This window comes from Corella eumyota, chromosome 4 (genome assembly GCF_963082875.1).
Source record: "Corella eumyota chromosome 4, kaCorEumy4.1, whole genome shotgun sequence".
NCBI lineage: Eukaryota > Metazoa > Chordata > Ascidiacea > Phlebobranchia > Corellidae > Corella > Corella eumyota.
The window spans coordinates 8,807,210-8,830,528 of NC_137493.1; the positions used below are offsets into that span (position 1 = coordinate 8,807,210).

General features: G+C 27.3%; 1 protein-coding gene and 4 pseudogenes across 1 annotated transcript; all 5 read left to right on the forward strand.

The window, feature by feature from the left end:
- On the forward strand, positions 1 to 9,877 carry LOC145749721 (guanine nucleotide-binding protein-like 3 homolog). Its single transcript, XM_082565559.1, has 17 exons — positions 1 to 99; positions 290 to 348; positions 2,605 to 2,748; positions 2,871 to 2,987; positions 3,138 to 3,230; positions 3,362 to 3,497; positions 3,650 to 3,753; positions 3,886 to 4,033; positions 4,329 to 4,416; positions 4,605 to 4,716; positions 5,044 to 5,109; positions 7,925 to 8,067; positions 8,282 to 8,375; positions 8,665 to 8,752; positions 8,956 to 9,095; positions 9,178 to 9,349; positions 9,509 to 9,877. The coding sequence occupies exons 1-17, from the start codon at positions 81 to 83 to the stop codon at positions 9,607 to 9,609; spliced, it is 1,824 nt and encodes a 607-aa protein (XP_082421685.1). The 5' UTR covers positions 1 to 80; the 3' UTR covers positions 9,610 to 9,877.
- Positions 458 to 2,062, forward strand: LOC145749543 (uncharacterized; annotated as a pseudogene).
- LOC145750770 (guanine nucleotide-binding protein-like 3-like protein) lies at positions 9,689 to 16,471 on the forward strand (annotated as a pseudogene).
- Positions 16,283 to 23,066, forward strand: LOC145750771 (guanine nucleotide-binding protein-like 3-like protein; annotated as a pseudogene).
- The window catches only part of LOC145750772 (guanine nucleotide-binding protein-like 3-like protein), a 5,859-nt pseudogene continuing 5,417 nt past the window's right edge, over positions 22,878 to 23,319 (forward strand).

Here is a 23,319-nt window from a genome sequence, read left to right on the forward strand (position 1 = left end):
CGTGAGTTTGTTTTAAAAATTTAGAAAAAGTTTAAGACGTATATTACATTTAGAAAAGGTTTAATTACAATAAAATAACTATGGGAATGAAAAGACCAAGTAAGATTTAAAACTTTGTAATGTTTTTGGACATAAAATCAACCTAAACTGTTGCATTGAGTAAAACTTTACAATTTTATTCTTATTTTCAAATTATTTTTTTTTAAACAGTCTGACAAGAAAAAAAATTACTTATTTTTAATTGATACACTAACTATAGTAGCAGATAATTAAAATATTTATATTTTAGAGCTTAAAAAGGCAAGCAAACGTATGACCTGCAGCAAAAAATATAGAATTGAAAAAAACGTAAGATATTTTATATATACTCAAATACCAGTCTGGACAGCTGGAATGTAGGGCAGTTTTCGACGAGATCTCGTGCGTGTAAGCAAAAAATAGGCGTAACTGCGCATGCATGAATACCCAAATTTTAAGTCTACGCGTGATCATAAGGTGTGATGTACTAAAGCATCTTCGACCTCTATACCCAATTACTTTTAAACTAAATATTTTACAACCCACAAAAACAATAGTTACATTATGTAATGTATTTTACTTAACACACTTTGCATTAGCTCGACTTAACAATGAATTAACTACGAAAAAAAATTAATAACCAATTTTTACACCATGTTTGGTCGGGGCCGTGGCCATGCTTAATATCACAGGTTGGCGACGGAAAAAGGCTTTTCATCCCATGTTGCAAAAGTGTTTTCGACAACACGTTTACGAGTAGTGCCTTTGACCAGTTTATATCTATTTATAAAAGTTACGAGGCTTTGGTAACGGCATTCTCCCAAGAACGGGAAACTGAAGACAGTTGCGAGGAATTAAAATATTTAATAAAAGGTCGAGATTTTTGCTTCGACCTGTGTAGTATTTTAGACATTTTAACTCCTATAATAACATTAATGATCAAATGCCAAAGCGTTTCGAATTACTTTGGTCCATAACCAAATGGTGGCCCAAAATTAAGCGAAAAATTATAGCGATGCAACAAAATATTTTTGATCAGTTAAAGAAACCAGCGAAGTGTATTTTAAATTCTGATCTTTTTCCTAAATTGTCCCACCACTTTGGTATAATGACGGTGAACAATGCAGCTTTTTAAATATTAATTTAATTAAAGGCTGGATCGTTAAAAAAACAAACAACAAATGAAGATTCGTCCAAAAAAATAAAAATATAACGTGGGTCGTCAGCAGAGACCACAAAGATTGCCTAAAAGAAGTTGGGAATTTTTGCGGCAAAATTTTTGAATTTGTTGATTTTTGCTACAACAAATGCGTAAAGAATGCTGCCTTTGTTCTTGGTAGGTGCTTCGAGCTCGAAGACTTACTAAAATTACTGAGCGGAAGCCCTATGAGAACAGCACGGCAACGAGCCCAATTAAGTGACTACGGGCATCATGATTTTGATTTGTTTTTTTCTTATGTGTGCGAATTACCGCATGTACAAAAACTTGCAGCGGAAATTCCGCAACTAAATTTGCTGTCACACTTCTCAAAAGAAGTACTTCAGTCGTATAAAAATGTTATAAACGCAGTTGTTTTTTACAATTTTTGGGGGATTAGAAACACCTGGTTTAATCCCATAGCTGGAACACTTCCAGATACAAATGCCGATTCTTTTAAAGTAATTGAAAACCAACACGATTTCGAAAATAATTAGGAGTTTGAATTCCTCGATATTGAAACAATTTGCTGTCGGTTAGACAAAGCAGCATACAAAACTTTTTATACTAACGAAAATGTATACGAGAAAGTGGAAAAAGAATTTTGCATTGCTTTGGATGTAGGGGTGGAGGCGGTCATTGAATCTTACTACTCAGTAATGAAAACTCAAAGTGGCGGACAAAACAATGACACTTTAATAGAAAGAACTAACATTGATTGGATTTATCCAATGCCCAAACGTAATGCAAGAAGTTTTCTGTTTGTATTTGGATGGCGATAAAAACTTTGGAATACCACAAGCACAGAAAACCTTTAAAAAATTCTTTTATTTTACGGGGATTTGATGATTAATATTTCCTTTGTTCTTAGTTTTTTTTTTTTTTGTTATATTTATTTTTTAATTAAATTTTGTGTTTGTTTATGTCTTTTGTACTTAAGTTTTTTTCTTATACAACTGTTTTGGATTTCTGGGCGCGTAAACAATAAAATGTTATAAAAACCACCCATCCCATTTCGTAAGAAACAATTTAAAAGTCTAAAAAAATCCTCATACAAAAAATTTCAAACTAACATACTAAAACGGTAGCATAAAAACTTTAGACGTGTTTTAAAGGAACAAAATAAATTAGTACCAAAAAAAATCACTTGGGCGCAACCGAAGCGAATGCGATTTTTTTTAGGCTTGCATTTTTTGCGTGAAAAAATATGTCGTGCAAGCAGACTGCCCTACTTTCCTGACTGGCTTGTATATACATTTTTTTTATTTATTTTTGTTACATTTAATTGTGAAAAAAGTTTTATTTTGTATTACCACCTTCAAACTTGAGAAATAAACTGTTTAGAATTGTTGATTAAATCAAAATGAAAAATTTTACTATTTATTTAGGTAAGAGCACACAAGAAAAAGTTGAAGAAAGAAGCAAAAAAGAATCCAGGAAAAGTGAAACAAATAAAACGAGATCCTGGTGTTCCTAATTCAGCTCCATTTAAAGAAAAAGTTTTAAGAGAAGCAGAACTTCGTAAACAACGAGTAAACAATTATTTGGATTATTTGTATTTTCCCATATTCTTGCATATTAAGTTTATTAAGTTTTGATAATTCATAAAAAATATATCTTTTTATAATGCAATATATATCTGTAAAACTTTTAGGCGGAAGCAGAAAAACAGAGACAGAAAGAACAAAGGAGAAATGAAGTTAATAAACGAAGAAGTTTGGAAGGTTTACAAAAAGATGCTCTGCAACGACAACAAATTTTTGAAACTGAAGTAAATTATAAATTAGATTTAACCATAACAAACTATTAAAACATAGTATTATATAGATAAAAAATTTTAAGTTGTTGTGCAATTTCATTTTTTTAAATTTAAATTGTTGTTTTTATATTAATTTTTGTTGTTTAACTTAACGTTTTTCAGAAGGTGAAAGTGATAAAGTTAAAACAGCAAAAATCTGTTGGTTTAATAAATAATGAAACTTCTTTGAAAACATACTACAAAGAGTTTAGAAAGGTATTTTTTTCTAACAAATTGGTGGCTAAAATTGTCTTTTTTAACAAAAAACATATATACCATTTTCTAGCTATTAATATTAAATATTATATTTAAATAGATTTTTGAATTTACTTCTTTTTTGTATATAGGTTGTCGAGACAGCTGATGTTGTTTTGGAAGTTCTGGATGCAAGAGATCCTCTTGGATGCAGATGTTTGGAAGTTGAGAGGACTGCATTAGAGTCAGGAGCTAATAAGAAAGTTGTTCTTGTTTTAAATAAAATTGGTTAGTGTAATATCAAAACGATCGGTATTGTTTATTAGTAAAAATTAAAACTATTCTAATTTTATTAGACTGTAAATTTGTATAAAGTTTGATTTGTAATGTAGAAACAAAATATCACTATTTGGAGTTTAATATTTGTGTTTTTAATTTAGATTTAGTACCGAAAGAAAATGTTGAGGAATGGATCAAATACCTAAGAAATGAATTTCCCACAGTTGCTTTCAAATCTTCAACTCAATCCCAGAAAAATAACTTGGTAAGATGTTGCTTCTTATTTTTTTAATTATATATATAAAATATACATATCTAATATTTATTTATCAGTTCACTAAATTGTAGTATGTATATAAATTAACTAACTTTTCTAAACAAAGGTATTTTTTATTAGATCCAATGTAAAGTCCCATTAAAACAGATCAACACTCAATTGTTGTCGACAACAAGTCAATGTGTTGGGGCTGAAAGTCTTCTTAAACTTTTGTCAAACTACTGTCGACAGAATGATGTTGAAACTTCGATAACTGTTGGTGTAGTAGGTGAGTACTTAGTATATTTTATTCTAATTTAGGTTCTACTGTGAAAATGTTTTATTCGCAGTTAGTGATGTTTTAATTTTTTTTATTGATCTTGAATAGCCTTCAAAGGTTATATGAATTTTGGTGACCCTATGGAAATTCAACCTTTGGATTTCATAGGTTTATATCAGATACTTTTGCTATCATTTTGTTAGTTGTATTTTACATAAAAGTTTCTTTTAAATTCCTATTTTGCATAAATGAACTCTTTCTTGGTCCCTAAGTCGTTACAATTTTGATTATATATAATTTTTAGGTTTTCCAAATGTGGGTAAGAGTAGTGTGATTAACAGTCTTAAGAGAGCTAAGGCCTGCAATGTTGGAGCTATGCCTGGAATTACCAAGTTTGTTTATTTTATTTTTTTAGTTTATATATATATAATAATTAGTTCTTTTAAATTATATATAATACTTAGGTATTTTTTAGGCTATATTATTTGTGGTTTACCATTGTCATAAATCTGTGTAAAAATAATATCTAATTTTAAAAAGTTTAACTGAGTTTAGTACAATTGACATTTATTTTATATAGGAGTATGCAAGAAGTCACAATAAACAAAAACATTAAAATTCTTGATTGTCCTGGTATTGTAATGGCTTCTGGATCAAGTGATGCAGCTGTTATTCTTCGAAATTGTGTCAAAGTAAGTTTTATTTTAACATTAGTTTAGTATTTATATAGTATATATATATATATATAGTATTTTTTATTTTTTGGATTTTTTTTAAATTAGTAAGTATATTAACTCTTTGAAGCTAGTTATGAATTGCTTTGACTTTTTAGGTGCCAATTTTTATAAAATTTAGCATATTTTATACTGCATTATGTAACCTAAGAATTTTTTGAGAATTTAAAAATTAATTAAATTTGCTTAAAGTATTATGTAAACAGTTAAAGAGTAATTAGTATCAATCTGTTTGAAACTAAACTCACACTATTTATAAAACTTTCTACTTTTATTTTCACACAGATTGAAACACTGGTTGACCCCGTGACCCCTGTACAAGCGATATTAAGAAGGTGCAACAAACAACAGGTTAGAAATTAAAACAATTACCCTGTTTACATGGACAATTTTTGCGCGACTAATACTGCTAAATCGACCGCATAGTGATGTAATATACGGTTCATTACACATAAATCAAAAAAAGGATAATTTAAGCGGTAGTTCTCTCAAATTGCAAATGACCGCTTGCAGCGGGTTGTCTTAGTATCGGTTGTTTTTGTTTCGGTAATCAACTAATTAGAAATAGTTTAACTGGGGTTTTTTAGAAGGATTGTAGCGTACATTATTTTTATTAAACACACTTTTTACAGATTATACAATTTAATATACAAATTAATACCTTATTCAAATATAATTACCTATAAATATTAGTTTCGGTTCCTTTATATCATGTAAACGGAACAAGAACTAACACATGCGCAACAATTGCGGTGACGTCAAAAATATCGGTATTAGTAGCGATATAAAAAGTGTCCATGTAAACAGGGTAAATGTTTAAGCTTGCGACAAAATTTAAAATAGTTAATATTTACAAGAATACTTAGAAAATTAAATTAAAACAAACAAAGTAAAAGTTTAGTTATCCCATGTAAAATTAAGTTACTATTAAACAACTTCCATTTGGTGGTAACAAAACTTAGTCAGAAAATCACTTTTTAATTAAATATATATTTTAATGAAACATTTAAATCTTAGTTCGGTCCAAATTTATTGTCAACAAATGATAATACAAATTTAATAACCTTACAATATCACGATAAAATTAACAAGAATAATTCACAGAAATTACAAAAAAAAACTTTCATAATCTATTTAGTTATAGCAGGGTTTGGATCGTTTTTTATTTTGGGAATATAATGAATGTCCCTGCATTTTAGTGGCTTGTTTTCTTCCACACATTCAAGGCACTCTAAATACATAATTTTTTTTGCTAAATCAGCTATTACAAACACCTCTAACTTTTCCCCTTCATGCCTTTCTTGAGTGTAACAACAATAATTGGTAACTATTCGAAATTTTACAATTTTTCGGTCAGCCTTATAATTTGCACCATTTAATTTTTTGAAATTTTTACCATATTCATCATGAACAAATTCTAAAGCCATTTTTCTTAAAAATTGATTGGGAATTCTTTTGATTGATTGACTTCGAAATTCTTCAATTTTCTTTGTAGGATAACATTTTAGGGGAAGGGGTTGTTCATATTCTGGTTTGCTTTCAAAGTAAATACATTCAGCATTAAAACATTTGCTATACATCGTTTTTTTGGCCATATCTGCACATACAAAAACTCCACTCTTTGTGTGTTCTCTTTTAACATTTTCACAATAGCGAGTTCCCCCCAATACATACGTTCTTGTTTTCCGTTCTTCGTCATAATTAGCACTTTTTATTTCTATTTGGGCTTCACCATCAAATTTTTTCAAAAAGTTTTTTTCAATAAATTTTTTTGCTTCAGCTCTAATATTTAGTTGTGGAATCATCTCTTTGTCGATTTGTATGTTGCGAAATTCTTCTACTTCTGACGGTAGTTCTTTTAAAATTTTGCATGTTTCCTGGTCAATGTTAGACACCAAGGATTCTAGAAAGATTTGCTTTTCGTTGTTAGGCTTTTGTTTTTTGTTTGGTGGATTCTTTTTTTTACCAAATATCTTTACTTCGTTAAAATCAAACTTGCAACTCTTAGAAAGTTTAAGTTCTTTTTCAGTATTTCTGCTTATTGATGAATATAATCTAAAATTTTGATTTCTTATATATACTCCAGTGTTTACAAAAATCTTCTGCAAATTGTTGATCTTGTATCAGTTAGTTTTAATCAAAAGATTTTTTAAATCACTAGCAAAGGAAAGTTGCTCTATCCAATGCTCTTTTGTATTTTCTTCTTCTGTAAATTCCCTAAATTCTTTAATAATTTTTCTGACAAATTTTCCGCATTCTTTGTTTGACTTGAATGCCTTTTTTTGGGGGAAATGCCATATTAAATGCTGGCTGAACTTTGTTTGAGTGCTTGATTCCAACTCAACGACGTTTTGTCTGCTACATTTAAGTTTAAATTCTCTTTTCAAGCATTCATTCACGTAATCAATCCAAAGTGTTACCATAGAGTTTCCATTCTTTGCAGGGTTTAAGGTTTTATCAAATTCCAAATCAAAATAAAGTCGGCAAGCTCTACTAGGTAAAATAACTTCATGGTAATAAAGGTCATCAGGATGAGATTGATTAATTTCAGTCCAAAGTTGCTCAGCTGTCATTACGTAAAATGTTCTTGTTTCGTCTTCGTTTTCAGATGCAAACACGCAATTATTTTCATTTTGAAAGCTAAGAAAACTAGTAGCATCATAAAGTGTATTGTATGGTTGCAGATGTAAACTTAAATGCTGTTGTTCTTTAAAACTACTGGTTGAAAGATTTTTATAACTTTGTGTTGAAAAAAAGTTATCATTTTCTTTTGATGGTGAAGTATGCCTCTTCCTTTTTCTTATTTTTAAACTATTTTCAGGAATTTGACTACTCATTTCTTATTGTTGTTTTAATACAAAATCTTATTTCTTTATGCTGAATAAGACTGTTTTGCCAAATCTTTTACAAAACTATGTAATTTAACTATAGAGTGAAACTCTTATCTTTGTTAGTTCAGTATTTTAATGTTGCAACATCATGGTTAATAATTAATTTTAAAAGGTTATTTACTGTTGCCATATTATATACATATATTTAGGCCTTCTTTTGATTAAATAATTAATTTTGATAATCAATTGAGGGTCGAAATTAAAGTCTATATTTATTTTATTTAAAAAAATTTTAAATTGACAATTGTTTTAAAATCTATTTTTATTGTAAACAGATGATGATGCGATATAATGTTACAAATTATGATGACGTCACAGACTTTCTGGAACTACTCGCAAAACGAAGAGGAATGTTAAAAAAAGGGGGAATACCCAACATCGATGCTGCAGCGAAACGAATTTTACAAGATTGGAATAGGTAGAAAACTATTAATTTTTGCAGTAAACTACCGTTTTCAATATAAATAAATGACATTTAAATTTTTAATATTTGTTTTTAGAGTATTGACTTTGTTTTGTATTAAAATGTTATCAAAACTAATTAGGCAACTAAAACACTTACATTTTTGTTCCCCAAAGTTTTAATGTATATGTTACCTTATCACAACTCTCAAATAATAAATTTGTTTTAGTGGAAAGATAACTTACTACACTCATCCTCCCTTAAATACTGAATCTCATGTTGAAGCGAAAATTGTGAGTTCAATGAAAGAAGAATTTGACTGGGTAAGTTAAGTTTGACTATTATGTTTTTTGTATAATGCAACATTAGTTTATTGATTGTCCACCGCAAATGCTGCAATTTTATCAGAAATAATATGATTGCAACAAAGTATGTGCATCGTAATTTATAAACTGCAATTTTTTTTTTTTAAAGCTCTTTAAATTAGGCACACATTCATATACATACAGAGTTCAATAAGCGTTGTATTTAAATGGTTAAAGTGCTTAATGTAGCAGTAATAAACAGGTAATGAATGGTGTATTAAATGATATTCTATTATTTTAATTATAGGATCTTCTTGAAGAAGAAAATAAAAATTCTTTGGAAAATTTAAGGGGAGCTCCTTCTGCTTCCAGATCTATTTTATTTAAATCATCAGGTTGATAATTTTATTAAAAAAAGTTGTATATATATAAAATATAAATTTTTTTGGGTTTTGGTAAATTAATGTTTAAACTTGTTTTTTTTTTAAAAGCATTCAATCAAAACATTATAAATGCATTAAGCTTATTTAAGGGTTACTATTTTATCCAATCAAAAAATAAAAAATTTGTTGTTTTTTTTTGTTAATTTTTATACTAGGTCCAACTGAGATGGCAGACCAGGAAGAAAAAGAAGAAGAACAAGAGATGGAGGAAAATGAGAAACAGAATGAAGAAGAAGGGGAAGATGATGAATACGAAGATATGGAAGAAGATGAAGAAGAATCGAAATCTTTGGAGGTAAAATTTTAAATTAGGTTTTTAAAAATTAAAGAAAATATTTAAAATTTCCCAAAATTAAGCAGTTTTTTAAATTTTGAAGCTTGGAGAAATTACAATAGATGTAAAGTCGAAAAAAGTTGAAGAGAAAGGCCAAAAAGAGAAAGAAGGGAAAATTAAGATGGAAGATATAGTCAAGGATGGTAGCAATATCCAAGCTAATAAAATGTTAAAGGAATTAATGAAAAACAACAAGAAAAAGAAGAAAAGAGCTGGTATGTAAACAATAAAATAACTGTTAGCTTTTTTACAGCATTTAAATAAAATGAATTTGTAATGATGGCTGTTTTTGTTTTAAAATATCAAAAAAAAAAATGTTTTGGCAATTTTTTCATATGAAAAACCTAATTTGTTTATAAATAAATTTTTCGCAGATAAAATATCAGATAAACTTGGTGATTCGTTATTATCTGCAATGGACTTTTCTTCGAATGAAAATTATGACTTTAACGTTGACCTTGGCCTGCCAGGTTGATTCAAAGCTACAAAAACAATTATAGACCAAGGTTTTGTTTTATATTTCTATAATATTACAATCTTGTAACAGTAAAGACATGAATACCAATGTATGACATTGGTAATTAAATGCAATCGTGTAATTTTTAGAAAGTTTTAAAAAATAATTAATTATAAAGACCTGAATTATAACATTTTCATACAAATATGAATTCTTACTATTTATCTGGATATTGTTGAAGTGTAAATGTTTATTACTTGAAGGAATAAATGACAATGGTGGATAATTTTTTGTGGTTTTGTTTAGATTAAATATTGGATTACAAATTAATGTCCAATTAAATTAATTATCAGATAAACTAAAATAAATATATGTAAATGTTGTTGTATTTTAGGGCATTAAAAATTGAGTTTATTCATTTTTAAATATATTTTTTTTAAATAATTTTGATTTTTTAAACTTGAAATATTTATGGCTTTGATGTTATTTCAGTTACAAAATGAGTTTTGAATGGTTTTTTAACACAAATAGCAGTTCTTTAAGGATATAAAATAGGAACAGGTTACATAACAAACATTCTTGTGTTGCTTACTTCCAAGCAATTTTAAAGTTTTTATATTAAAATTGTCTATTTTGTATTAATGTTTGTTGTTTAACTTGACGTTTTTCAGAAGGTAAAAGTGATAAAGTTAAAACAGCAAAAATCTGTTGGTTTAATATATAATGAAACTTCTTTGAAAACATACTACAAAGAGTTAAGAAAGGTAAATATGATGGCTTAAATTTGATGTTGTTCTGGAAGTTCTGGATGCAAGAGATCCTCTTGGATGCAGGTGTTTAGAAGTTGAGAGGACTGCATTGGAGTCAGGAGCTAATAAGAAATTTGTTCTTGTTTTGAATAAAATTGGTTAGTGTATTAACAAAAAGATCAATATTGTTCATAGGTAAAAAATAAAACTATTCTAATTTTATTAGACTGTAAATTTGTATAAAGTTTAATCTGTAATGTAGAAACAAAATATCACTATTTGGGTTTTAATATTTGTGTTTTTAATTTAGATTTAGTACCGAAAGAAAATGTTGAGGAATGGATCAAATACCTAAGAAATGAATTTCCCACAGTTGCTTTCAAATCTTCAACTCAATCCCAGAAAAATAACTTGGTAAGAGGTTACTTCTTATTTTTTTAATTATATATATAAAATATACATATCTAATATATATTTATCAGTTCACTAGGCTATATAAATTGTAGTATGTATATAAATTAACTAACTTTTCTAAACAAAGGTATTTTTTATTAGATCCAGTGTAAAGTCCCATTAAAACAGATCGACACTCAATTGTTGTCGACAACAAGTCAGTGTGTTGGGGCTGAATGAAAAAAAAAAAAAACTTAAACTTTTGTCAAACTACTGTCGACAGAACGATGTTGAAACTTCGATAACTGTTGGTGTAGTAGGTGAATACTTAGTATATTTTATTCTAATTTAGGTTCTACTGTGAAAATGTTTTATTCGCAGTTAGTGATGTTTTAATTTTTTTATTGATCTTGAATAGCCTTCAAAGGTTATATGAATTTTGGTGACCTTGTAACTTAAAGCTATGGAAATTCAACCTTTGGATTTCATAGGTTTATATCAAATACTTTTGCTATCATTCTGTTAGTTGTATTTTACATAAAAATTTCTTTTAAATTCCTGTTTTGCATAAATGAACTCTTTCTTGATCCCTAAGTCGTTACAATTTTGATTATATATAATTTTTAGGTTTTCCAAATGTGGGTAAGAGTAGTGTGATTAACAGTCTTAAGAGAGCTAAGGCCTGCAATGTTGGAGCTTTGCCTGGAATTACCAAGTTTGTTTATTTTATTTTTTTTAGTTTATATACATATAATAAGTAGTTCTTTTAAATTATATATAATACTTAGGTATTTTTTAGGCTATATTATTTGTGTATTACCATTGTCATAAATCTGTGGAAAAATAATATCTAATTTTAAAAAGTTTAACTGAGTTTAGTACAATTGACATTTATTTTATATAGGAGTATGCAAGAAGTCACAATAAACAAAAATATTAAAATTCTTGATTGTCCTGGTATTGTAATGGCTTCTGGATCAAGTGATGCAGCTGTTATTCTTCGAAATTGTGTCAAAGTAAGTTTTATTTTAACATTACTTTAGTATTTATATAGTATATATATATATAGTATTTTTTATTTTTTGGATTTTTTTTAATTAGTAAGTATATTAACTCTTTGAAGCTAGTTATGCATTGCTTTGACTTTTTAGGTGCCAATTTTTATAAAATATAGCATATTTTATACTGCATTATGTAACCTAAGAATTTAGCAAGAATTTTTTGAAAATTTAAAAATTAATCAAATTTGCTTAAAGTATTATGTAAACAATTAAAGAGTAATTAGTATCAATCTGTTTGAAATTAAACTCGCACTATTTATAAAACTTTTTACTTTTATTTTCACACAGATTGAAACACTGGTTGACCCCGTGACCCCTGTACAAGCGATATTAAGAAGGTGCAACAAACAACAGGTTAGAAATTAAAACAATGTTTAAGCATGCGACAAAAATTAAAATAGTTAATATTTACAAGAATACATAGAAAATTAAATTAAAACAAACAAAGTAAAAGTTTAGTTATCCCAGGTAAAATTAAGTTACTATTAAACAACTTCCATTTGGTGGTAACAAAACTTAGTCAGAAAATCACTTTTTAATTAAGTATATATTTTAATGAAACATTTAAATCTTAGTTCGGTCCAAATTTATTGTCAACAAATGATAATACAAATTTAATAACCTTACAATATCACAATAAAATTAACAAGAATAATTCACAGAAATTACAAAAAAAAACTTTCATAATCTATTTAGTTATAGCAGGGTTTGGATCGTTTTTTATTTTGGGAATATAATGAATGTCCCTGCATTTTAGTGGCTTGTTTTCTTCCACACATTCAAGGCACTCTAAATACATAATTTTTTTGGCTAAATCAGCTATTACAAACACCTCTAACTTTTCCCCTTCATGCCTTTCTTGAGTGTAACAACAATAATTGGTAACTATTCGAAATTTTACAATTTTTCGGTCAGCCTTATAATTTGCACTATTTAATTTTTTGAAATTTTTACCATATTCGTCATGAACAAATTCTAAAGCCATTTTTCTTAAAAATTGATTCGGAATTCTTTCGATTGGTTGACGTCGAAATTCTTCAATTTTCTTTGCAGGATAACATTTTAGGGGAAGGGGTTGTTCATATTGTGGTTTGTTTTCAAAGTAAATACATTCAGCATTAAAACACTTGCCATACATCGTTTTTTTGGCCATATCTGCACATACAAAAACTCCACTCTTTGTGTGTTCTCTTTTAACATTTCCACAATAGCGAGTTCCCCCTAATACATACGTTCTTGTTTTCCATTCTTCGTCATAATGAGCTCTTTTTACTTTTATTGGTCCTTCAAAATCAAATTTTTCCGAAAAGTTTTTTTTAACAAATTTTTTTGCTTCAGCTCTAATATTTAGTTGTGGAATCATCTTTTTGTCGATTTGTATGTTGCGAAATTCTTCTACTTCTGACGGTAGTTCTTTTAAAATTTTGCATGTTTCCTCGTCAATGTTAGACACCAAGGAATCTAGAAAGATTTGTTTTTCGTTGTTAGGCTTTTGTTTTTTGTTTGGTTTTTTCTTTTTTTTACCAAATACTTTTACTTCGTTAAAATCAAACTTGCAACTCTTAGAAAGTTTAAGTTCTTTTTCAGTATTTCTGCTTATTGATGAATATAATCTAAAATTTTGATTTCTTATATATACTCCAGTGTTTACAAAAATCTTCTGCAAATTGTTGATCTTGTATCGGTTAGTTTTAATCAAAAGATTTTTTAAATCACTAGCAAAGGAAAGTTGCTCTATCCAATGCTCTTTTGTATTTTCTTCTTCTGTAAATTCCCTAAATTCTTTAATAATTTTTCTGACAAATTTTCCGCATTCTTTGTTTGACTTGAATGCCTTTTTTTGGGGGAAATGCCATATTAAATGCTGGCTGAACTTTGTTTGAGTGCTTGATTCCAACTCAACGACGTTTTGTCTGCTACATTTAAGTTTAAATTCTCTTTTCAAGCATTCATTCACGTAATCAATCCAAAGTGTTACCATAGAGTTTCCATTCTTTGCAGGGTTTAAGGTTTTATCAAATTCCAAATCAAAATAAAGTCGGCAAGCTCTACTAGGTAAAATAACTTCATGGTAATAAAGGTCATCAGGATGAGATTGATTAATTTCAGTCCAAAGTTGCTCAGCTGTCATTACGTAAAATGTTCTTGTTTCGTCTTCGTTTTCAGATGCAAACACGCAATTATTTTCATTTTGAAAGCTAAGAAAACTAGTAGCATCATAAAGTGTATTGTATGGTTGCAGATGTAAACTTAAATGCTGTTGTTCTTTAAAACTACTGGTTGAAAGATTTTTATAACTTTGTGTTGAAAAAAAGTTATCATTTTCTTTTGATGGTGAAGTATGCCTCTTCCTTTTTCTTATTTTTAAACTATTTTCAGGAATTTGACTACTCATTTCTTATTGTTGTTTTAATACAAAATCTTATTTCTTTATGCTGAATAAGACTGTTTTGCCAAATCTTTTACAAAACTATGTAATTTAACTATAGAGTGAAACTCTTATCTTTGTTAGTTCAGTATTTTAATGTTGCAACATCATGGTTAATAATTAATTTTAAAAGGTTATTTACTGTTGCCATATTATATACATATATTTAGGCCTTCTTTTGATTAAATAATTAATTTTGATAATCAATTGAGGGTCGAAATTAAAGTCTATATTTATTTTATTTAAAAAAATTTTAAATTGACAATTGTTTTAAAATCTATTTTTATTGTAAACAGATGATGATGCGATATAATGTTACAAATTATGATGACGTCACAGACTTTCTGGAACTACTCGCAAAACGAAGAGGAATGTTAAAAAAAGGGGGAATACCCAACATCGATGCTGCAGCGAAACGAATTTTACAAGATTGGAATAGGTAGAAAACTATTAATTTTTGCAGTAAACTACCGTTTTCAATATAAATAAATGACATTTAAATTTTTAATATTTGTTTTTAGAGTATTGACTTTGTTTTGTATTAAAATGTTATCAAAACTAATTAGGCAACTAAAACACTTACATTTTTGTTCCCCAAAGTTTTAATGTATATGTTACCTTATCACAACTCTCAAATAATAAATTTGTTTTAGTGGAAAGATAACTTACTACACTCATCCTCCCTTAAATACTGAATCTCATGTTGAAGCGAAAATTGTGAGTTCAATGAAAGAAGAATTTGACTGGGTAAGTTAAGTTTGACTATTATGTTTTTTGTATAATGCAACATTAGTTTATTGATTGTCCACCGCAAATGCTGCAATTTTATCAGAAATAATATGATTGCAACAAAGTATGTGCATCGTAATTTATAAACTGCAATTTTTTTTTTTTAAAGCTCTTTAAATTAGGCACACATTCATATACATACAGAGTTCAATAAGCGTTGTATTTAAATGGTTAAAGTGCTTAATGTAGCAGTAATAAACAGGTAATGAATGGTGTATTAAATGATATTCTATTATTTTAATTATAGGATCTTCTTGAAGAAGAAAATAAAAATTCTTTGGAAAATTTAAGGGGAGCTCCTTCTGCTTCCAGATCTATTTTATTTAAATCATCAGGTTGATAATTTTATTAAAAAAAGTTGTATATATATAAAATATAAATTTTTTTGGGTTTTGGTAAATTAATGTTTAAACTTGTTTTTTTTTTAAAAGCATTCAATCAAAACATTATAAATGCATTAAGCTTATTTAAGGGTTACTATTTTATCCAATCAAAAAATAAAAAATTTGTTGTTTTTTTTTGTTAATTTTTATACTAGGTCCAACTGAGATGGCAGACCAGGAAGAAAAAGAAGAAGAACAAGAGATGGAGGAAAATGAGAAACAGAATGAAGAAGAAGGGGAAGATGATGAATACGAAGATATGGAAGAAGATGAAGAAGAATCGAAATCTTTGGAGGTAAAATTTTAAATTAGGTTTTTAAAAATTAAAGAAAATATTTAAAATTTCCCAAAATTAAGCAGTTTTTTAAATTTTGAAGCTTGGAGAAATTACAATAGATGTAAAGTCGAAAAAAGTTGAAGAGAAAGGCCAAAAAGAGAAAGAAGGGAAAATTAAGATGGAAGATATAGTCAAGGATGGTAGCAATATCCAAGCTAATAAAATGTTAAAGGAATTAATGAAAAACAACAAGAAAAAGAAGAAAAGAGCTGGTATGTAAACAATAAAATAACTGTTAGCTTTTTTACAGCATTTAAATAAAATGAATTTGTAATGATGGCTGTTTTTGTTTTAAAATATCAAAAAAAAAAATGTTTTGGCAATTTTTTCATATGAAAAACCTAATTTGTTTATAAATAAATTTTTCGCAGATAAAATATCAGATAAACTTGGTGATTCGTTATTATCTGCAATGGACTTTTCTTCGAATGAAAATTATGACTTTAACGTTGACCTTGGCCTGCCAGGTTGATTCAAAGCTACAAAAACAATTATAGACCAAGGTTTTGTTTTATATTTCTATAATATTACAATCTTGTAACAGTAAAGACATGAATACCAATGTATGACATTGGTAATTAAATGCAATCGTGTAATTTTTAGAAAGTTTTAAAAAATAATTAATTATAAAGACCTGAATTATAACATTTTCATACAAATATGAATTCTTACTATTTATCTGGATATTGTTGAAGTGTAAATGTTTATTACTTGAAGGAATAAATGACAATGGTGGATAATTTTTTGTGGTTTTGTTTAGATTAAATATTGGATTACAAATTAATGTCCAATTAAATTAATTATCAGATAAACTAAAATAAATATATGTAAATGTTGTTGTATTTTAGGGCATTAAAAATTGAGTTTATTCATTTTTAAATATATTTTTTTTAAATAATTTTGATTTTTTAAACTTGAAATATTTATGGCTTTGATGTTATTTCAGTTACAAAATGAGTTTTGAATGGTTTTTTAACACAAATAGCAGTTCTTTAAGGATATAAAATAGGAACAGGTTACATAACAAACATTCTTGTGTTGCTTACTTCCAAGCAATTTTAAAGTTTTTATATTAAAATTGTCTATTTTGTATTAATGTTTGTTGTTTAACTTGACGTTTTTCAGAAGGTAAAAGTGATAAAGTTAAAACAGCAAAAATCTGTTGGTTTAATATATAATGAAACTTCTTTGAAAACATACTACAAAGAGTTAAGAAAGGTAAATATGATGGCTTAAATTTGATGTTGTTCTGGAAGTTCTGGATGCAAGAGATCCTCTTGGATGCAGGTGTTTAGAAGTTGAGAGGACTGCATTGGAGTCAGGAGCTAATAAGAAATTTGTTCTTGTTTTGAATAAAATTGGTTAGTGTATTAACAAAAAGATCAATATTGTTCATAGGTAAAAAATAAAACTATTCTAATTTTATTAGACTGTAAATTTGTATAAAGTTTAATCTGTAATGTAGAAACAAAATATCACTATTTGGGTTTTAATATTTGTGTTTTTAATTTAGATTTAGTACCGAAAGAAAATGTTGAGGAATGGATCAAATACCTAAGAAATGAATTTCCCACAGTTGCTTTCAAATCTTCAACTCAATCCCAGAAAAATAACTTGGTAAGAGGTTACTTCTTATTTTTTTAATTATATATATAAAATATACATATCTAATATATATTTATCAGTTCACTAGGCTATATAAATTGTAGTATGTATATAAATTAACTAACTTTTCTAAACAAAGGTATTTTTTATTAGATCCAGTGTAAAGTCCCATTAAAACAGATCGACACTCAATTGTTGTCGACAACAAGTCAGTGTGTTGGGGCTGAATGAAAAAAAAAAAAAACTTAAACTTTTGTCAAACTACTGTCGACAGAACGATGTTGAAACTTCGATAACTGTTGGTGTAGTAGGTGAATACTTAGTATATTTTATTCTAATTTAGGTTCTACTGTGAAAATGTTTTATTCGCAGTTAGTGATGTTTTAATTTTTTTATTGATCTTGAATAGCCTTCAAAGGTTATATGAATTTTGGTGACCTTGTAACTTAAAGCTATGGAAATTCAACCTTTGGATTTCATAGGTTTATATCAAATACTTTTGCTATCATTCTGTTAGTTGTATTTTACATAAAAATTTCTTTTAAATTCCTGTTTTGCATAAATGAACTCTTTCTTGGTCCCTAAGTCGTTACAATTTTGATTATATATAATTTTTAGGTTTTCCAAATGTGGGTAAGAGTAGTGTGATTAACAGTCTTAAGAGAGCTAAGGCCTGCAATGTTGGAGCTTTGCCTGGAATTACCAAGTTTGTTTATTTTATTTTTTTTAGTTTATATACATATAATAAGTAGTTCTTTTAAATTATATATAATACTTAGGTATTTTTTAGGCTATATTATTTGTGTATTACCATTGTCATAAATCTGTGGAAAAATAATATCTAATTTTAAAAAGTTTAACTGAGTTTAGTACAATTGACATTTATTTTATATAGGAGTATGCAAGAAGTCACAATAAACAAAAATATTAAAATTCTTGATTGTCCTGGTATTGTAATGGCTTCTGGATCAAGTGATGCAGCTGTTATTCTTCGAAATTGTGTCAAAGTAAGTTTTATTTTAACATTACTTTAGTATTTATATAGTATATATATATATAGTATTTTTTATTTTTTGGATTTTTTTTAATTAGTAAGTATATTAACTCTTTGAAGCTAGTTATGCATTGCTTTGACTTTTTAGGTGCCAATTTTTATAAAATATAGCATATTTTATACTGCATTATGTAACCTAAGAATTTAGCAAGAATTTTTTGAAAATTTAAAAATTAATCAAATTTGCTTAAAGTATTATGTAAACAATTAAAGAGTAATTAGTATCAATCTGTTTGAAATTAAACTCGCACTATTTATAAAACTTTTTACTTTTATTTTCACACAGATTGAAACACTGGTTGACCCCGTGACCCCTGTACAAGCGATATTAAGAAGGTGCAACAAACAACAGGTTAGAAATTAAAACAATGTTTAAGCATGCGACAAAAATTAAAATAGTTAATATTTACAAGAATACATAGAAAATTAAATTAAAACAAACAAAGTAAAAGTTTAGTTATCCCAGGTAAAATTAAGTTACTATTAAACAACTTCCATTTGGTGGTAACAAAACTTAGTCAGAAAATCACTTTTTAATTAAGTATATATTTTAATGAAACATTTAAATCTTAGTTCGGTCCAAATTTATTGTCAACAAATGATAATACAAATTTAATAACCTTACAATATCACAATAAAATTAACAAGAATAATTCACAGAAATTACAAAAAAAAACTTTCATAATCTATTTAGTTATAGCAGGGTTTGGATCGTTTTTTATTTTGGGAATATAATGAATGTCCCTGCATTTTAGTGGCTTGTTTTCTTCCACACATTCAAGGCACTCTAAATACATAATTTTTTTGGCTAAATCAGCTATTACAAACACCTCTAACTTTTCCCCTTCATGCCTTTCTTGAGTGTAACAACAATAATTGGTAACTATTCGAAATTTTACAATTTTTCGGTCAGCCTTATAATTTGCACTATTTAATTTTTTGAAATTTTTACCATATTCGTCATGAACAAATTCTAAAGCCATTTTTCTTAAAAATTGATTCGGAATTCTTTCGATTGGTTGACGTCGAAATTCTTCAATTTTCTTTGCAGGATAACATTTTAGGGGAAGGGGTTGTTCATATTGTGGTTTGTTTTCAAAGTAAATACATTCAGCATTAAAACACTTGCCATACATCGTTTTTTTGGCCATATCTGCACATACAAAAACTCCACTCTTTGTGTGTTCTCTTTTAACATTTCCACAATAGCGAGTTCCCCCTAATACATACGTTCTTGTTTTCCATTCTTCGTCATAATGAGCTCTTTTTACTTTTATTGGTCCTTCAAAATCAAATTTTTCCGAAAAGTTTTTTTTAACAAATTTTTTTGCTTCAGCTCTAATATTTAGTTGTGGAATCATCTTTTTGTCGATTTGTATGTTGCGAAATTCTTCTACTTCTGACGGTAGTTCTTTTAAAATTTTGCATGTTTCCTCGTCAATGTTAGACACCAAGGAATCTAGAAAGATTTGTTTTTCGTTGTTAGGCTTTTGTTTTTTGTTTGGTTTTTTCTTTTTTTTACCAAATACTTTTACTTCGTTAAAATCAAACTTGCAACTCTTAGAAAGTTTAAGTTCTTTTTCAGTATTTCTGCTTATTGATGAATATAATCTAAAATTTTGATTTCTTATATATACTCCAGTGTTTACAAAAATCTTCTGCAAATTGTTGATCTTGTATCGGTTAGTTTTAATCAAAAGATTTTTTAAATCACTAGCAAAGGAAAGTTGCTCTATCCAATGCTCTTTTGTATTTTCTTCTTCTGTAAATTCCCTAAATTCTTTAATAATTTTTCTGACAAATTTTCCGCATTCTTTGTTTGACTTGAATGCCTTTTTTTGGGGGAAATGCCATATTAAATGCTGGCTGAACTTTGTTTGAGTGCTTGATTCCAACTCAACGACGTTTTGTCTGCTACATTTAAGTTTAAATTCTCTTTTCAAGCATTCATTCACGTAATCAATCCAAAGTGTTACCATAGAGTTTCCATTCTTTGCAGGGTTTAAGGTTTTATCAAATTCCAAATCAAAATAAAGTCGGCAAGCTCTACTAGGTAAAATAACTTCATGGTAATAAAGGTCATCAGGATGAGATTGATTAATTTCAGTCCAAAGTTGCTCAGCTGTCATTACGTAAAATGTTCTTGTTTCGTCTTCGTTTTCAGATGCAAACACGCAATTATTTTCATTTTGAAAGCTAAGAAAACTAGTAGCATCATAAAGTGTATTGTATGGTTGCAGATGTAAACTTAAATGCTGTTGTTCTTTAAAACTACTGGTTGAAAGATTTTTATAACTTTGTGTTGAAAAAAAGTTATCATTTTCTTTTGATGGTGAAGTATGCCTCTTCCTTTTTCTTATTTTTAAACTATTTTCAGGAATTTGACTACTCATTTCTTATTGTTGTTTTAATACAAAATCTTATTTCTTTATGCTGAATAAGACTGTTTTGCCAAATCTTTTACAAAACTATGTAATTTAACTATAGAGTGAAACTCTTATCTTTGTTAGTTCAGTATTTTAATGTTGCAACATCATGGTTAATAATTAATTTTAAAAGGTTATTTACTGTTGCCATATTATATACATATATTTAGGCCTTCTTTTGATTAAATAATTAATTTTGATAATCAATTGAGGGTCGAAATTAAAGTCTATATTTATTTTATTTAAAAAAATTTTAAATTGACAATTGTTTTAAAATCTATTTTTATTGTAAACAGATGATGATGCGATATAATGTTACAAATTATGATGACGTCACAGACTTTCTGGAACTACTCGCAAAACGAAGAGGAATGTTAAAAAAAGGGGGAATACCCAACATCGATGCTGCAGCGAAACGAATTTTACAAGATTGGAATAGGTAGAAAACTATTAATTTTTGCAGTAAACTACCGTTTTCAATATAAATAAATGACATTTAAATTTTTAATATTTGTTTTTAGAGTATTGACTTTGTTTTGTATTAAAATGTTATCAAAACTAATTAGGCAACTAAAACACTTACATTTTTGTTCCCCAAAGTTTTAATGTATATGTTACCTTATCACAACTCTCAAATAATAAATTTGTTTTAGTGGAAAGATAACTTACTACACTCATCCTCCCTTAAATACTGAATCTCATGTTGAAGCGAAAATTGTGAGTTCAATGAAAGAAGAATTTGACTGGGTAAGTTAAGTTTGACTATTATGTTTTTTGTATAATGCAACATTAGTTTATTGATTGTCCACCGCAAATGCTGCAATTTTATCAGAAATAATATGATTGCAACAAAGTATGTGCATCGTAATTTATAAACTGCAATTTTTTTTTTTTAAAGCTCTTTAAATTAGGCACACATTCATATACATACAGAGTTCAATAAGCGTTGTATTTAAATGGTTAAAGTGCTTAATGTAGCAGTAATAAACAGGTAATGAATGGTGTATTAAATGATATTCTATTATTTTAATTATAGGATCTTCTTGAAGAAGAAAATAAAAATTCTTTGGAAAATTTAAGGGGAGCTCCTTCTGCTTCCAGATCTATTTTATTTAAATCATCAGGTTGATAATTTTATTAAAAAAAGTTGTATATATATAAAATATAAATTTTTTTGGGTTTTGGTAAATTAATGTTTAAACTTGTTTTTTTTTTTAAAAGCATTCAATCAAAACATTATAAATGCATTAAGCTTATTTAAGGGTTACTATTTTATCCAATCAAAAAATAAAAAATTTGTTGTTTTTTTTTGTTAATTTTTATACTAGGTCCAACTGAGATGGCAGACCAGGAAGAAAAAGAAGAAGAACAAGAGATGGAGGAAAATGAGAAACAGAATGAAGAAGAAGGGGAAGATGATGAATACGAAGATATGGAAGAAGATGAAGAAGAATCGAAATCTTTGGAGGTAAAATTTTAAATTAGGTTTTTAAAAATTAAAGAAAATATTTAAAATTTCCCAAAATTAAGCAGTTTTTTAAATTTTGAAGCTTGGAGAAATTACAATAGATGTAAAGTCGAAAAAAGTTGAAGAGAAAGGCCAAAAAGAGAAAGAAGGGAAAATTAAGATGGAAGATATAGTCAAGGATGGTAGCAATATCCAAGCTAATAAAATGTTAAAGGAATTAATGAAAAACAACAAGAAAAAGAAGAAAAGAGCTGGTATGTAAACAATAAAATAACTGTTAGCTTTTTTACAGCATTTAAATAAAATGAATTTGTAATGATGGCTGTTTTTGTTTTAAAATATCAAAAAAAAAAATGTTTTGGCAATTTTTTCATATGAAAAACCTAATTTGTTTATAAATAAATTTTTCGCAGATAAAATATCAGATAAACTTGGTGATTCGTTATTATCTGCAATGGACTTTTCTTCGAATGAAAATTATGACTTTAACGTTGACCTTGGCCTGCCAGGTTGATTCAAAGCTACAAAAACAATTATAGACCAAGGTTTTGTTTTATATTTCTATAATATTACAATCTTGTAACAGTAAAGACATGAATACCAATGTATGACATTGGTAATTAAATGCAATCGTGTAATTTTTAGAAAGTTTTAAAAAATAATTAATTATAAAGACCTGAATTATAACATTTTCATACAAATATGAATTCTTACTATTTATCTGGATATTGTTGAAGTGTAAATGTTTATTACTTGAAGGAATAAATGACAATGGTGGATAATTTTTTGTGGTTTTGTTTAGATTAAATATTGGATTACAAATTAATGTCCAATTAAATTAATTATCAGATAAACTAAAATAAATATATGTAAATGTTGTTGTATTTTAGGGCATTAAAAATTGAGTTTATTCATTTTTAAATATATTTTTTTTAAATAATTTTGATTTTTTAAACTTGAAATATTTATGGCTTTGATGTTATTTCAGATACAAAATGAGTTTTGAATGTTTTTTTAACACAAATAGCAGTTCTT